We start from the raw sequence: 15,059 nt of genomic DNA, 5'->3' as shown, positions 1-15,059 counted from the left end.
ATAATTTCTTTTTTTCAGGAAATGAATACCGAGTATGTCCACTTCACCATCAGACCATTTCATTGGTTAACTACACGTAAATAAAATGTGTGATCCAATACATATAGTACAAGTCATTCATTAGTTGTAATCCAGGGGTTAGAAAAAGTATCTAGATCATCTATGAGGCTGTGGATCCAAATTGTGGATTAAAAAGAAAACATGAATCAGCGTACAATGACACCTTTGTTTTTAAGTCTCGGATTTCTAGGCCCTTGATATTATTGTTGGATCTGATTTTAATAGCTAACAGTTCGATGGCCATAATAAATAGATATCTCGATAATGGACAACCTTGTTTTACTCCTTTTGACAGTTTAAAGCTTTGAGAAGTAGCCATGATTTACTATTTTACAGCTAGGGTTACTATACATAACTTTAACCCATTATATAAGAGATTCTCCAAAATTGAAATATTCCAGGGATTTACAGTGCCTTGCGAAAGTATTCGGCCCCCTTGAACTTTGCGACCTTTTGCCACATTTCAGGCTTCAAACATAAAGATATAAAACTGTATTTTTTTGTGAAGAATCAACAACAATTCGGACACAATCATGAAGTGGAACGACATTTATTGGATATTTCAAACTTTTTTAACAAATCAAAAACTGAAAAATTGGGCGTGCAAAATTATTCAGCCCCCTTAAATTGATACTTTGTAGCGCCACCTTTTGCTGCGATTACAGCTGTAAGTCGCTTGGGGGTATGTCTCTATCAGTTTTGCACATCGAGAGACTGAAATTTTTTCCCATTCCTCCTTGCAAAACAGCTCGAGCTCAGTGAGGTTGGATGGAGAGCATTTGTGAACAGCAGTTTTCAGTTCTTTCCACAGATTTTCGATTGGATTCAGGTCTGGACTTTGACTTGGCCATTCTAACACCTGGATATGTTTATTTTTGAACCATTCCATTGTAGATTTTGCTTTATGTTTTGGATCATTGTCTTGTTGGAAGACAAATCTCCGTCCCAGTCTCAGGTCTTTTGCAGACTCCATCAGGTTTTCTTCCAGACTGGTCCTGTATTTGGCTCCATCCATCTTCCCATAAATTTTAACCATCTCCCCGGTCCCTGCTGAAGAAAAGCAGGCCCAAACCATGATGCTGCCACCATCATGTTTGACAGTGGGGATGGTGTGTTCAGGGTGATGAGCTGTGTTGCTTTTACGCCAAACATAACGTTTTGCATTGTTGCCAAAAAGTTCAATTTTGGGTTCATCTGACCAGAGCACCTTCTTCCACATGTTTGGTGTGTCTCCCAGGTGGCTTGTGGCAAACTTTAAACGACACTTTTTATGGATATCTTTAAGAAATGGCTTTCTTCTTGCCACTCTTCCATAAAGGCCAGATTTGTGCAATATACGACTGATTGTTGTCCTATGGACAGAGTCTCCCACCTCAGCTGTAGATCTCTGCAGTTCATCCAGAGTGATCATGCGCCTCTTGGCTGCATCTCTGATCAGTCTTCTCCTTGTATGAGCTGAAAGTTTAGAGGGACGGCCAGGTCTTGGTAGATTTGCAGTGGTCTGATACTCCTTCCATTTCAATATTATCGCTTGCACAGTGCTCCTTGGGATGTTTAAAGCTTGGGAAATCTTTTTGTATCCAAATCCGGCTTTAAACTTCTTCACAACAGTATCTCGGACCTGCCTGGTGTGTTCCTTGTTCTTCATGATGCTCTCTGCGCTTTTAACGGACCTCTGAGACTATCACAGTGCAGGTGCATTTATACGGAGACTTGATTACACACAGGTGGATTGTATTTATCATCATTAGTCATTTAGGTCAACATTGGATCATTCAGAGATCCTCACTGAACTTCTGGAGAGAGTTTGCTGCACTGAAAGTAAAGGAGCTGAGTAATTTTGCACGCCCAATTTTTCAGTTTTTGATTTGTTAAAAAAGTTTGAAATATCCAATAAATGTCGTTCCACTTCATGATTGTGTCCCACTTGTTGATTCTTCACAAAAAAATACAGTTTTATATCTTTATGTTTGAAGACTGAAATGTGGCAAAGGGTCGCAAAGTTCAAGGGGGCCGAATACTTTCGCAAGGCACTGTATATATAAATTCCAGACATACTTTATCAAAAGCGTTTTTAAAGTCAGCTCTGAGTACACCAAAAAGGTTTGGTATACCTAAAACTGGTAGGCCAACCAGCCCTGGAGTTTTCCTGGACTTAAAGGCTTTCAGTGCATCAATAAGTTCCTCATATGTCATTTGGCCTTCACATGAGTATTTCTGTACAGATGTTAATTTTACATTATTAATAGGAAACAATCCTAACAATTAACTTTGGTTAGTGGAGATGGGGAGGAGACAAATGAAAACATATGCTTAAAGTACTTTGCTTCCTCTTTCATAAATATAGTTTGATGAATCACGGGTGACACAATTTGCAACAAGTTTCAGTAAATTATTTTGGTAGAATTTCTATATAGAAGATTTTAAAAATATTTGGTGAATTTTTCCCCATATTCCATCCAGTTTACTTCTTTTTTTATAATAAATTACACTTGATCTTTCTTGAATATGTTCCTCCATTTCTTTTTGTTTTTCCTCTAATATATTCTGTGCATCAATGGTACTGTTTTTATTGCCATCTATCTGTACTGTTAGTCCCTCCATTTCCTTCCTTAATATGGATTATTTTCATTTGAATTACTTTTCTTTTATAGATGAGTATTGAATTGCATGGCCTCTAAGGGCACATTTAAAAGTGTCCCATACAATAAGGGGACCTGCTGTACCTATGTTATGTTTGAAAAAGTCAGTTATTCATTCTTCGGTTCTGGTTAAAAACAAGATGTCATTCAATATCCTTGCTCACGTGTAAATTCTGTAAGAGTAATGTATATGCCAATTATTTGATGGCCCGACCCCTTTTTATCCCCGATCAACACTTTTTGAACTTTTGGTGCCAGAGAAAATGACATAAGGTAGTTGTCAAGACAACTAGCTTAATTGAGTCTCCGCCATGTATATCAAATCAAACTTTACTTGTCACATGCGCCGAATACAACATGTGTAGACCTTACTGTGAAATGCTTGCAAGCCCTTAACCAACAGTGCAGTTCAGGTCAGAATATTTAAGCCTCCATATATCCACGAATTCCGTTACAGTGCATTTGGAAAGTATTCAGACCCCTTGACTTTTTACACATAATGTTACGTTACAGCATTATTCATTATACATACTTTCTTTCCCTCATCAATCTACACACAATACTCCATAATGACAAAGCAAAAACATGTCCTTGAGTGGTCCAGCCAGAACCCGGACTTGAACCCGATCGAACATCTCTGGAGAGACCTGAAAATAGCTGTGCAGCGATGCTCCCCATCCAACCTGCCAGAGCTTGAGAGGATCTGCAGAGAAAAATTGGAGAAACTCACCAAATACAGGTGTGCCAACTTGTCGCGTCATACCCAAGAAGACTCGAGGCTGTAATTGCTGCCAAGGGTGCTTCAACAAAGTACTGAGTAAAGGGTCTGAATGCTTACGAAAATGATATTTCCATAGTGTTTCTATACATTTGCAAAATTTTCTAAAAACTTGTTTTTGCTTTGTCATTATGGGGTATTGTGTGTCGATTGGAAAAAATAAAAAATACATTTTAGAATAAGGCTGTAACATAACAAAATGTGTAAAAAGTCAAGGGGTCTGAATACTTTCCCAATGCACTCTATACTTGTTGTACTTCTTACCCCTTTTCTCCCCAGTTTCGTGATATCCAATTAGTAGGTACAGTCTTGTCCCATCGCTGCAACTCCTGTATGGACTCGGGAGAGGCGAAGGTCGAGAGCCATGTGTCCTCCGAAACACGACCCTGCCAAGCCGCACTGCTTCTTGACACACTGCTCGCTTACCCCGGAAGCCAGTCGCACCAATGTGTCGAAGGAAACGCTGTACAACTGGCGACCGTGTCAGCGAGTCGCTAGAGCCGATGGGACAAGGACATCCCAACCGACCAAGCCCTACCTTAACCAGGACGACACTGGGCCAATTGTGTGCCACCTCATGGGTCTCCCGGTCACGGCTGTCTGTGACACAGCCTGGGATCGAACCCAGGTCTGTAGTGACGCCTCAAGCACTTAGACCACTGTGCCCAGACTTTTCCAAACACAAAAATACACCCTATCTTCCATCACAATACACCCACATACTGTGCTTTCGATGTCTTCTGTTATCTATGTTTTTACCCCTACCGTGTTGATTCCTACCTAACTTCAGGCTTTTGAGTACTTTGTGTTCCAGTTCCTTATAAATGAAGATGTATTATTTCAATATTGATCCTTTCTTCTAATGCTGGCTTTATCTATTTCTAAATACTACAAGTAGAAAGTTGAGTACAAATTATTTTACAAGATACCCTATTTTTAATGGTATAGTGTATTTGTAGTTTATTTCTTTATCAAGTGTTGTATTTACATTTGTATTACAATCCCTACCATGGATAATATTGGGTGTTCCATTATTTGACTCCTCTATGGGAACTTTGTATTATTTACAATAGCCACGGAGTAGTCGTGGTGTCTCGGAACAGTTGGTTATCAATATACAGTTTGTAGACTACAAGAGGTACACATTTTCCTTTAAGTCTATTCACCTTGAAGTGTGGGTACATAACTTTGCGCCGGTCTGCAATTTCCTTCGGGAACTGATCATTCATTCCTATTTTCGTGCCAGCGAGTCTATTGTCCAGGCTATTAACTATTATTTCAATCTTTAAAAAAAGCTTGTTTGGCAAACCATTGGGCGCTCGTATGTATCGCTATCCTGTCTTTCTGAAACGGTGTACACGTCGACAGTATCGCCTGGGATCTGTAGCGCTTTGAGGAATTCTTTCACCACGCTTTCAGGCTCTTCACCTCAACTTTCTTTAATACCAGTAAGTATCAGATTTTGTCGCCTGGGACCTAATCTGTATTACAAGTACGACTTACAAGTACGACTTCTCTCAGAAACATTCTCCTTATGAAGTAAATTCATGTCCAATGTTTCAATAGTATTGACTGTCCCTTTTAGCTGGTTTGTTTCTTTCTCCATTGTTGCAGCTTTTTCACCACTCATTTCAAGGCTCCTTCATTTCTTTACTGACAAGTTCAATAATCCCAATTCATTGATTTTAGCAGCTCGGTTTCCACTCTTACCAGGTGTTGAAAAACATAAATCGGTGTCTGTCGAGGAATCTCGTAGTTCCTACATGGAGTTTGGTTCTCCATTTTTTCCCTGATTACTCCAACATGTTTTGACCTTGACTTGCGTTCATAATTTTTATCAATAAACTTCTCTAGCCTTGTATATTTTGGGGGGTTATTATCCAGCTTGTGAGTAAATGGATCAGTAGTGCTACTATTTAGTCAGTTTTAGAGATAATGAATTTGGCTTCTTCAGTCCGCCATCACACTTCCCTTCAGGGCATTTCCTCAGTTTGTTGTCCCTGTGCTGAACCAGGTGTCAGGAAGGGAGGGAGGGAAATAGGTTATGGGGTTATTTTGCTTCCAGTGGTTCTGGGACCCTTGTTAAGGTCAAAATGGTTAATTGATGACAAAATCAACATTGGCCACCTCAGTCTCTGGACTTGAACCTCATTGAAAACCTGTGGTTTGAATTGAAGAGGTCAGTCTATAAGCGCCGATCTGGATCTGGAAAGATTATGTACAGATGAATGGTCTAAGATCCCTCCCAATGAGTTCCCCAATCTCATAACACTTAGCCTTTTTCTAAAATGTTTCATCCTCCCAATGGGAGGGTGCTGGAGTATTGAAAAACATTTTTTACCCCCATGCTTTTTATTACTTGTTTTAAAAAAGTATTATTTGAGAGCAATTGTATTAGTAAAAAATATTATAAAATAAATAAAAAATGTGCATACAATATATCTAGGTACTTGTATTATTTATTTTATACTGTCTTTTTTGCTTATCTTTTTCAAGGGATCCAATAATTGCGGACCCACTGTAGGTGATGTTACTAGCTACTATCTGATACATAGACATAGGAGACATAGGAGACACTCTACCCATGGAGGGGTGTTTAGACTAAAACAGCATATCTTACATTAGAGGACAGGCTCTACCAGAACAATGCCATGGTATCAATACTCCTTCCTCTCCCGCATATCAGAAGGGCATGATAATGGTTTGGTCCACTGAGAAAACAGAGGGAAAAGTAAAACCAAACCACGTCCCTCTCTGCTCTGGAGAGGATCAAACAGGCTTTCAGTGGAGACAGCTTTCCCCTTTTTCTCCAATCCATTACACAAGAAAATCTATTTCTGAAGCTTTCATAAAGTACAGTCCAGGCTGTAATGGTAAAACTGAGGCAGAGGTTGGTTGTTTTTTTCCTCTTTGGGTGATATTTGAACGGGTGCTTCTTCTGTAACAGGCAGTAGAGCGTGTTCAGTGGAGTGGCAGCTGTCTGGTAGAGACATATCTGAGCCACTCTAGAGCTCACTGACATATCACCCTGATCACTCATACTAAAGCTATCACACACACGCACCAGGCAGGGAGAGGGAGAGGGTGTGTAGATAGACAGACAAAATGCTTCTCCTGGCCTTCACGGTCCATGTGTGTGTGTCCCTTGAGGGTCCGACTGTGGCTGTGTAGGGGCCACTCTGTTCCTGTCAACTTTCTTTATGGAGTAGCTGTGTCTTTGACAGCCCCTAGCATCAAAGCAGCCACAGGAATGTGACTGTGGTCCATAGCTGCTCCTCAGGGACTGGCCCTGTGGTGCGCTCTCTACCACTCTACCTCCAGCCCCCCCCTAATTAATTCTCTCTCACTCTACCCCTCTCTCTCTTGGTCTCTCTCTCTCTCTCTCCACCTCTTCCTCATCTCCATTTCTCTCACTCTCTCCCCATCTCGTTCTTTCTCTCCATTTCTCTCCCTTTTATCAGAAGAAGCCCGGAAACACATCGGTAATAGCTTGAGGTAGCAGAAGCACCTAACCACAGATTTGAACTTGTTACTGATCTCTATAATACATAAACAACTTTTGGAAAGCTCCTTTTCTGAGCTAGCCATTAAAAACGTATTGTCCACAGATGTAATTGAATCTGAAACACACTTTAACTGGAAGAGAATATTGAAAAATGATACATTTAAGTAATAAGGCATGGGGGGGTGTGGTATATGTCCAGTATACCACGGCTAAGGGCTGTTCTTATACACAACACAACGCGGAGTGACTGGATATAGCCCTTAACCGTGGTATATTGGCCATGTACCACAAACCCCTGAGGTGCCTTATTGCTATTATAAATGTAATTAGAGCAGTAAAAATAAATGTTTTGTCATACCCGTGGTATACGGTTTGCTATACCACGGCTGTCAGTCAATCAGCATTCAGGACTCGACCCAACCCAGTTCACAATTTAAGTTTGTTCACAAACTGTATTCAACACCAAGGAAATGTTTTACTATAAATTTGGCCCCAACTTCCAACTGTTCACCGTGTCCCCTCAATCAGGCAGGCACATCCATTTCAATGGTGCTAATCAAGGTACAATTGAAGACTGAACAAATATAATTGACTCCGTAAAGAACAATCTCAGCTAAAGCCCCACACCTACAAACCAATGATGTATATTCAGACTTTCTTTGCTTTCAGGCCCACTGGGAATGGGTGGTGGTTGGGCATCTAGTCATTGAAGGGGATGGCAAGGGGGATTGGGGGAGACTCTGGGGATGGATGGTGGGAGGGGGACTGATAAGCAACCTCAGTTGCTGGGTGGGATAGGAAGGGGTGGGAGGCATTCTGTCTTCAGTATTTATGCTGCAGTAGTTTGTGTGTCGGGGGGCTAGGGTCAGTTTGTTAAATCTGGAGTACTTCTCCTGTCTTATCCGGTGTCCTGTGTGAATTTAAATATGCTCTCTCTAATTCTCTCTTTCTCTCTTTCTTTATCTCTCTCGGAGGACCTGAGAGCCCTAGGTCCATGCCTCAGGACTACCTGGCATGATGACTCCTTGCTGTCCCCAGTCCACCTGGCCGTGCTGCTGCTCCAGTTTCAACTGTTCTGCCTGTGGCTATGGAATCCTGACCTGTTCACCGGACGTGCTACCTGTCCCAGACCTGCTATTTTCAACTTTCTAGAGACAGCAGGAGTGGTAGAGATAATCTTAATGATCGGCTATGAAAAGCCAACTGACATTTACTCCTGAAGTGCTGACTTGTTGCACCCTCGACAACTACTGTGATTATTATTATTTTACCATGCTGGTCATTTATGAACATTTGAACATCTTGGCCATGTTCTGTTATAATCTCCATCCGGCACAACCAGAAGAGGACTGGCCACCCCTCATAGCCTGGTTTCTCTCTAGGTTTCTTCCTAGGTTTTGGCCTTTCTAGGGAGTTTTTCCTAGCCACCGTGCTTCTACACATGCATTGCTTGCTGTTTGGTGTTTTAGGCTGGGTTTCTGTACAGCACTTTGAGATATCATCTGATGTACAAAGGGCTATATAAATACATTTGATTTGATTCAGGGTGTGGCGGGACAACGCAGGCGGTGGAATGGGTCGGTGTTATCGTCATATGAATTTCTTTGTTTTTGTACCTATAACCCCCCTTCTGAATTTGAAAATTACAAAACGAAATAAAAAGTTAGTCAAAAAAGAATAATAGATATCCCGTTACTGTAAATCCTTAACCATTAGGGAGATTAAATAATACCTGACCCTGGTTCAATGGTAGAGGGTGACCACTGTGCTGGGGGTCTATTTGATGTATTTTTGGGAAAGAAGACAACCAGTATGAAGGGACAGACAGAGGGACACCTACACTCTTTCTCGCTGTCATCTCAGTCTTCTCTGCTGGGATGCCACACAAGTTGTAAATGATATGCTCCAACCATCATCATCATCATACACACACGGGTGGTGATGGGCAGATGCTGAACACATGCAGTATAAGCCCAGTATGACAGAGAAAGACTTACTGGCTGACTCTTTGAAGCCTTTGGCAGAGTGGACAATCACATGGAGGAATCCATACAGGCCTGAGGTTTCCTCATCTGAAACAAACAGCACAACAACACAGTTAGTCACCGTCTGTCACACTCATTATCAGTGACCTGTAAGTGGCCTGGGACAGCTCATTATCATTACCTCGAGGGTGTGTCAAATGAGACCCTATTCCCTATATAGTGTACTACTTTTGTCCAGGGTCCATGGTGTGGGTCCAGAGGAAAGCACGTATATCCTACCAACGGGACATTAAGAACTAATATTTTATGCTTCACCGAGTCGTGGCCGAACGACGACATTAAGAACATAGAGCTGGCGGGTTATACACTATCGGCAAGACAGAACAGCAGCCTCTGGTAAGACATGGGGCGGGGGCCTACGCATTTATGTAAACAACAGTTGGTGCACGATATCTGAGGAAGTCTCAAAGTTTTGATCGCCTGAGGTGGAGAATCTTATGGTAAGCTGCAGACCTCACTATTTACCCAGAGAGTTTTCATGAGTTTTTTCTGTAGCTGTCTACATACCACCACAGAGCGAGGTTGGAATTAAAACCTCACTAAGTGAGCTGTATTCTGCCATAAACAAACAGGAAAACACTCATCCAGAGGCGGCATTCCTAGTGGCCGGGGACTTTAATGCAGATAAACTTAAATCCGTTTACCTAATTTCTATCAACATGATTATTGTGCAACCAGAGGTAAAACAATTCTAGACCACCTCTACTCCACACAGAGACGCGCACAAAGCTCCCCCTCGCCCTCCATTTGGCAAATCTGACAATAACTCTATCCTGATTCCTGCTTACAAGCAAAAATTAAAGAAGGAAGCCCCAGTGATTCGGACTATAAAAAAGTGGTCAGATGAAGCAGATGCTAAACTACAGGAGTGTTTTGCTATCACAGACTGGAACAAGTTCCGGGATTCTTCTGATGGCAATGAGGAGTACACCACATCAGTCACTGGCTTTATCAATAGGTGCATCGAGGACGTTGTCCCAACAGTGACTGTACATACATACCCCAACCAGAAGCCATGGATTACAGGCAACATTCGCACTGAGCTAAAGAGTAGAGCTGCCGCTTTCAAGGTGCGGGACTCTAACCCGGAAGCTGATAAGAAATCCTGCTATGCCCTCCGACGAACCACCAAACAGGCAAAGCATCAATACAGGATTAAGATCAAATTATACGACACCGGCTCCGACGCTCATCGGATGTGGCAGGACTTGAAAACTATTTACAGACTACAAAGGGAAGCACAACCGAGAGCTGCCCAGTGACACGAGCCTACCAGACGAGCTAAATAACTTCTATACTCGCTTCGAGGCAAGTAACACTGAAACATGCATGAGAGCATCAACTATCCAGATGACCGTGTGATTAAGCTCTCCGCAGCCGATGTGAGGAAGACCTTTAAAACAGGTCAATATTCACAAGGCACTGGGGCAGACGGATTACCAGGATGTGTACTCTGAGCATGCGCTGACCATCTGGAAATTGTCTTCACTGCCATTTTTAACCTTTCCCTGTCAGTCTGTAATACCAACATGTTTCAAGCAGACCACCATAGTCCCTTTGCCCAAGAACACTAAGGTACCCTGCCTAAATTACTACCGACCCGTAGCACTCACGTCTGTAGCCATGAAATGCTTTGAAAGGCTGGTCATGGCTCACATCAACACCCTTCTCACAGAAACCCAAGACCCACTCCAATTTGCATACCGCCCAAACAGATCCACAGATGATGCAATCTCTATTGCACTCCACACTGTCCTTTCCTACCTGGACAAAAGGGACACCTATGTGAGAATGCTATTCATTGACTACAGCTCAGTGTTCAACACTATAGTGCCCTCAAAACTCATCACTAAGCTAAGGACCCTGGGACTAAACCCCTCCCTCTGCAACTGGATCCTAGACCTTCTGACGGGTCGCTCCCAGGTGGTAAGGGTGGGAAACAACAAATCTGCCACGCTGATCCTCAGCACGGGGCCCTTCAGGGATTCGTGCTCAGTCCCCTCCTGTACTCCGTGTTCACTCATGACTGCACAGCCAGGCACAACTCCCAACACTGTCCGGTCCTCTGGCAGTCTCTATGGGGGTGCCACAGGGTTCAATTCTCGGGCTGACTCTTTTCTCTGTGTATATCAATGATGTTGCTCTTGCTGCGGGCGATTCCCTGATCCACCTCTACGCAGACGACACCATTCTATACACTTTCGGCCCGTCATTGGACACTGTGCTATCTAACCTCCAATCGAGCTTCAATGCCATACAACACTCCTTCCGTGGCCTCCAACTGCTCTTAAACACTAGTAAAACCAAATGCATGCTTTTCAACCGATCGCTGCCTGCACCCGCATGCCCGACTAGCATCACCACACTGGATGGCTCCGACCTTGAATATGTGGACACCTATAAGTACCTAGGTGTCTGGCTAGACTGCAAACTCTCCTTCCAGACCCATATCAAACATCTCCAATCGAAAATCAAATCAAGAGTCGGCTTTCTATTCCGCAACAAAGCCTCCTTCACTCACGCTGCCAAGCTTACCCTAGTAAAACTGACTATCCTACCGATCCTCGACTTCGGCGATGTCATCTACAAAATTGCTTCCAACACTCTTCTCAGCAAACTGGATGCAGTTTATCACAGTGCCATCCGTTTTGTCACTAAAGCACCTTATACTACCCACCACTGCGACTTGTATGCTCTAGTCGGCTGGCCCTCGCTACATATTCGTCGCCAGACCCACTGGCTCCAGGTCATCTACAAGGCTATGCTAGGCAAAGCTCCGCCTTATCTCAGCTCACTGATCACGATGGCAACACCCATCCGTAGCACGCGCTCCAGCAGGTGTATGTCATTGATCATCCCTAAAGCCAACACCTCATTCGGCCGCCTTTCGTTCCAGTACTCTGCTGCCTGTGACTGGAACGAATTGCAAAAATCGCTGAAGTTGGAGACTTTTATCTCCCTCACCAACTTCAAACATCAGCTATCTGAGCAGCTAACCGATCGCTGCAGCTGTACATAATCTATTGGTAAATAGCCCACCCATTTTCACCTACCTCATCCCCAGTTTTTATTTATTTACTTTTCTGCTCTTTTGCACACCAATATCTCTACCTGTACATGATCATCTGATCATTTATCACTCCAGTGTTAATCTGCAATATTGTAATTATTCGCCTACCTCCTCATGCCTTTTGCACACATTGTATATAGACTCCCCTTTATTCTCTACTGTGTTAATGACTTGTTAATTGTTTACTCCATGTGTAACTCTGTGTTGTCTGTTCACACTGCTATGCTTTATCTTGGCCAGGTCGCAGTTGCAAATGAGAACCTGTTCTCAACTAGCCTACCTGGTTAAATAAAGGTGAAATAAAAAAATAAAAATAAAAAATCATTAAGTTTGCTGATGACACAACAGTGGTAGGCCTGATCACTGACAATGATGAGACAACCTATAGGGAGGAGGTCAGAGACCTGACCATGTGATGCCAGGACAACAACAAGATTTGGCATGGGTCCTCAGATACTCAAAAGATTTTACAGCTGCACCATCGAGAGCATCCTGACGGGTTGCATCAGTGCCTGGTATGGCAACTGCTTAGCCTCTGACCGCAAGGCACTAGAGGTTAGTGCATACGGCCCAGTACATCAACACAACAGGGCCAAGCTTCCTTCCATCCAGGACCTCTATACCAGTCAGAGGAAGGCCGTAAAAATTTTCAAAGACTCCAGCCACCCTAGTCATAGACTGTTCTCTCTGCTACCGCACGACAAGCGGTACCGGAGCGCCAAGTCTAGGTCCAAGAGGCTTCTAAACAGCTTCTACCCCCAAGCCATAAGACTCCTGAACAGCTTATCAAAAGGCTACCCAGACTATTATTTTAGAAAATGTTGCACATTTACCAATAATAAAAAACAGAAATACCTTATTTACATTAGTATTCAAACCCTTTGCTATAAGATTCGAAATTGAGCTCAAGTGCAACCCATTTCCATTTGAACATCATTGAGATGTTTCTTGATCTTGATTGGAGTCCACCTGTGGTAAATTCAATTGATTGGACATGATTTGGAAAGGCACACACCTGTCTATATAATGTCCCACAGTTGACAGTGCATGTCAGAGCAAAAGCCAAGCTATGAGGTCGAAGGAATTGTCTGTAGAGCGCCGAGACAAGATTGTGTCGAGGCACAGATCTGGGGAAGGGTACCAAAAAATTTCTGCAGCATTGAAGGTCCCCAAGAACACAGTGGCCTCCAGTATAATTAAATGGAAACAGTTTGGAACCACCAAGACTCTTCCGAGAGCTGGCTGCCAGGCCAAACTGCAGTCGGGGGAGAAGGTCCTTGGTCAGGGAGATGACCAAGAACCGATGGTCACTCTGACAGAGCTTCAGTTCCTCTGTGGAGATGGGAGAACATTCCAGAAGGACAACCATCTCTGCAGCACTCCACCAATCAGGGCTTTATGATATAGTGGCCAGATGGAAACCACTCCTCAGTAAAAGGCACATGACAGCCAGCTTGGAGTTTGCCAAAAGGCACCTAAAGACTCTCAATGAAAAACAAGATTCTCTGGTCTGATGAAACCAAGATTGAAATCTTTGGCCTGAATGCCAAGCATCATGTCTGGAGGACACCTGGCACCACCCCTACGGTGAAGCATGGTGGTGGCAGCATCATGCTGTGGGGATGATTTTCAGCGGCAGGGACTAAGAGACTAGTCAGAATTAAGGGAAAGATGAACGGATCAAAGCATGATGAAAACCTGCTCCAGAGCACTCAGGACCTCAGACTGGGGCGAAGGTTCACCTACCAACAGGACAACAACCCTAAGGACACTGCCAAGACAACACAGGAGTGGCTTCGGGACAAGTCCCTGAATGTCCTTGAATGGCCCAGCCAGAGCCCGGACTTGAACCCGATCGCACATCTCAGGAGAGACATAATAATAGCTGTGCAGCGACGCTCCCTTCCAACCTGTGATGTGATATTTCCGAGTTATATTTTTAATAAATTAGCAAAAATGTCTAAAAACCTGTTTTTACTTGGTCATCATGGGGTATTGTGTGTTGGTTGATGGGGGGGCAATTGAATCAATTTTAGAATAAGGCAGTAATGTACCAAAATGTGGAATAAGTCAAAGGGTCTGAATACTTTCAGAATGCACTGTATCTGTGACCAACAGATGCATATCTGTTCTCCCAGTCATGTGAAATCCATAGATTATGGACTACAGAATTCATTTAAATTGACTGATTTCCTTATATGAACTGTAACTCAGTAAAACCTTTGAAATTGTTGCACGTTGCATTTATATTTTTGTTCAGTATACATCATTGGCTGAAACTGAAGCAGGCCTTTTGGAGATCCCCGCAGGCCCACCGGGTCACGCTCTGGAGAGGTACTGAGCCCTGGACAAACAATATGTCACGTGTGTGAATGGTGCTATGGACCGTATGTGAACAGTCACAGACAGGTCATGCCACCAAGAGAGAGGGAGAATGCAGAGAAGATCTAGACTGTAATCTTTCATTTCCCCCATCCACTTTCAGACATGTTATTCTGTCCATCTTAACCACAACAAAAAGACTCACTAAAGGAGATGATAGCAATAACCTGTCAATGTGTATTCCTATATCCCCGTAATGGATAAGGTCAGGATCAGAGTTATAGTAATCGGAGCCTAGATCTGTGGTTAGTTGCTTCTACCTGGTCCCTGTAATGGCCTGTGTGTTGCGTCAGAAAGAGCCATGGGAACTAGGGGTCACATTCCTCCTCCAGCTGGTCTTTATTTCACCCCTCCGCTACTCCTTACATTTCATAGCATGGTCTGCCAATGAACCGGAGCCGGAGTCTTTGCCATACTGTGCTGTAAAGTGACTATAAAGGAGAAAGAATGTAAATCTTTGCTTTGCTTAATGACATTTCAGACCCCCTCTAAACTGGAGAGAACAGACGTGTTTGATGTCAGTATAAAGGGAGTTGCTTTGACAAACTGAATGTCGCTCAGTGCAAGCTAGGAGCTG

At 43.2% G+C, this 15,059-nt stretch overlaps 1 protein-coding gene across 5 annotated transcripts in view; it reads right to left on the bottom strand.

Moving 5' to 3' along the window:
* The window catches only part of LOC115135917 (active breakpoint cluster region-related protein), a 259,552-nt gene that overhangs the window by 70,410 nt on the left and 174,083 nt on the right, over positions 1 to 15,059 (bottom strand). For all 5 annotated transcript variants that reach the window (XM_029671122.2, XM_029671123.2, XM_029671124.2 and 2 more), the window contains one exon: positions 8,983 to 9,057. In XM_029671122.2, coding sequence (XP_029526982.2) covers positions 8,983 to 9,057 — 75 coding nt within the window. The remainder of the gene's footprint in view (positions 1 to 8,982; positions 9,058 to 15,059) is intronic.

The sequence above is a fragment of the Oncorhynchus nerka genome, linkage group LG10 (genome assembly GCF_034236695.1).
Source record: "Oncorhynchus nerka isolate Pitt River linkage group LG10, Oner_Uvic_2.0, whole genome shotgun sequence".
Lineage (NCBI taxonomy): Eukaryota > Metazoa > Chordata > Actinopteri > Salmoniformes > Salmonidae > Oncorhynchus > Oncorhynchus nerka.
The sequence above is the reverse complement of the archived record's forward strand: the minus strand, read 5'-3'. Positions and strand labels throughout refer to the sequence as shown.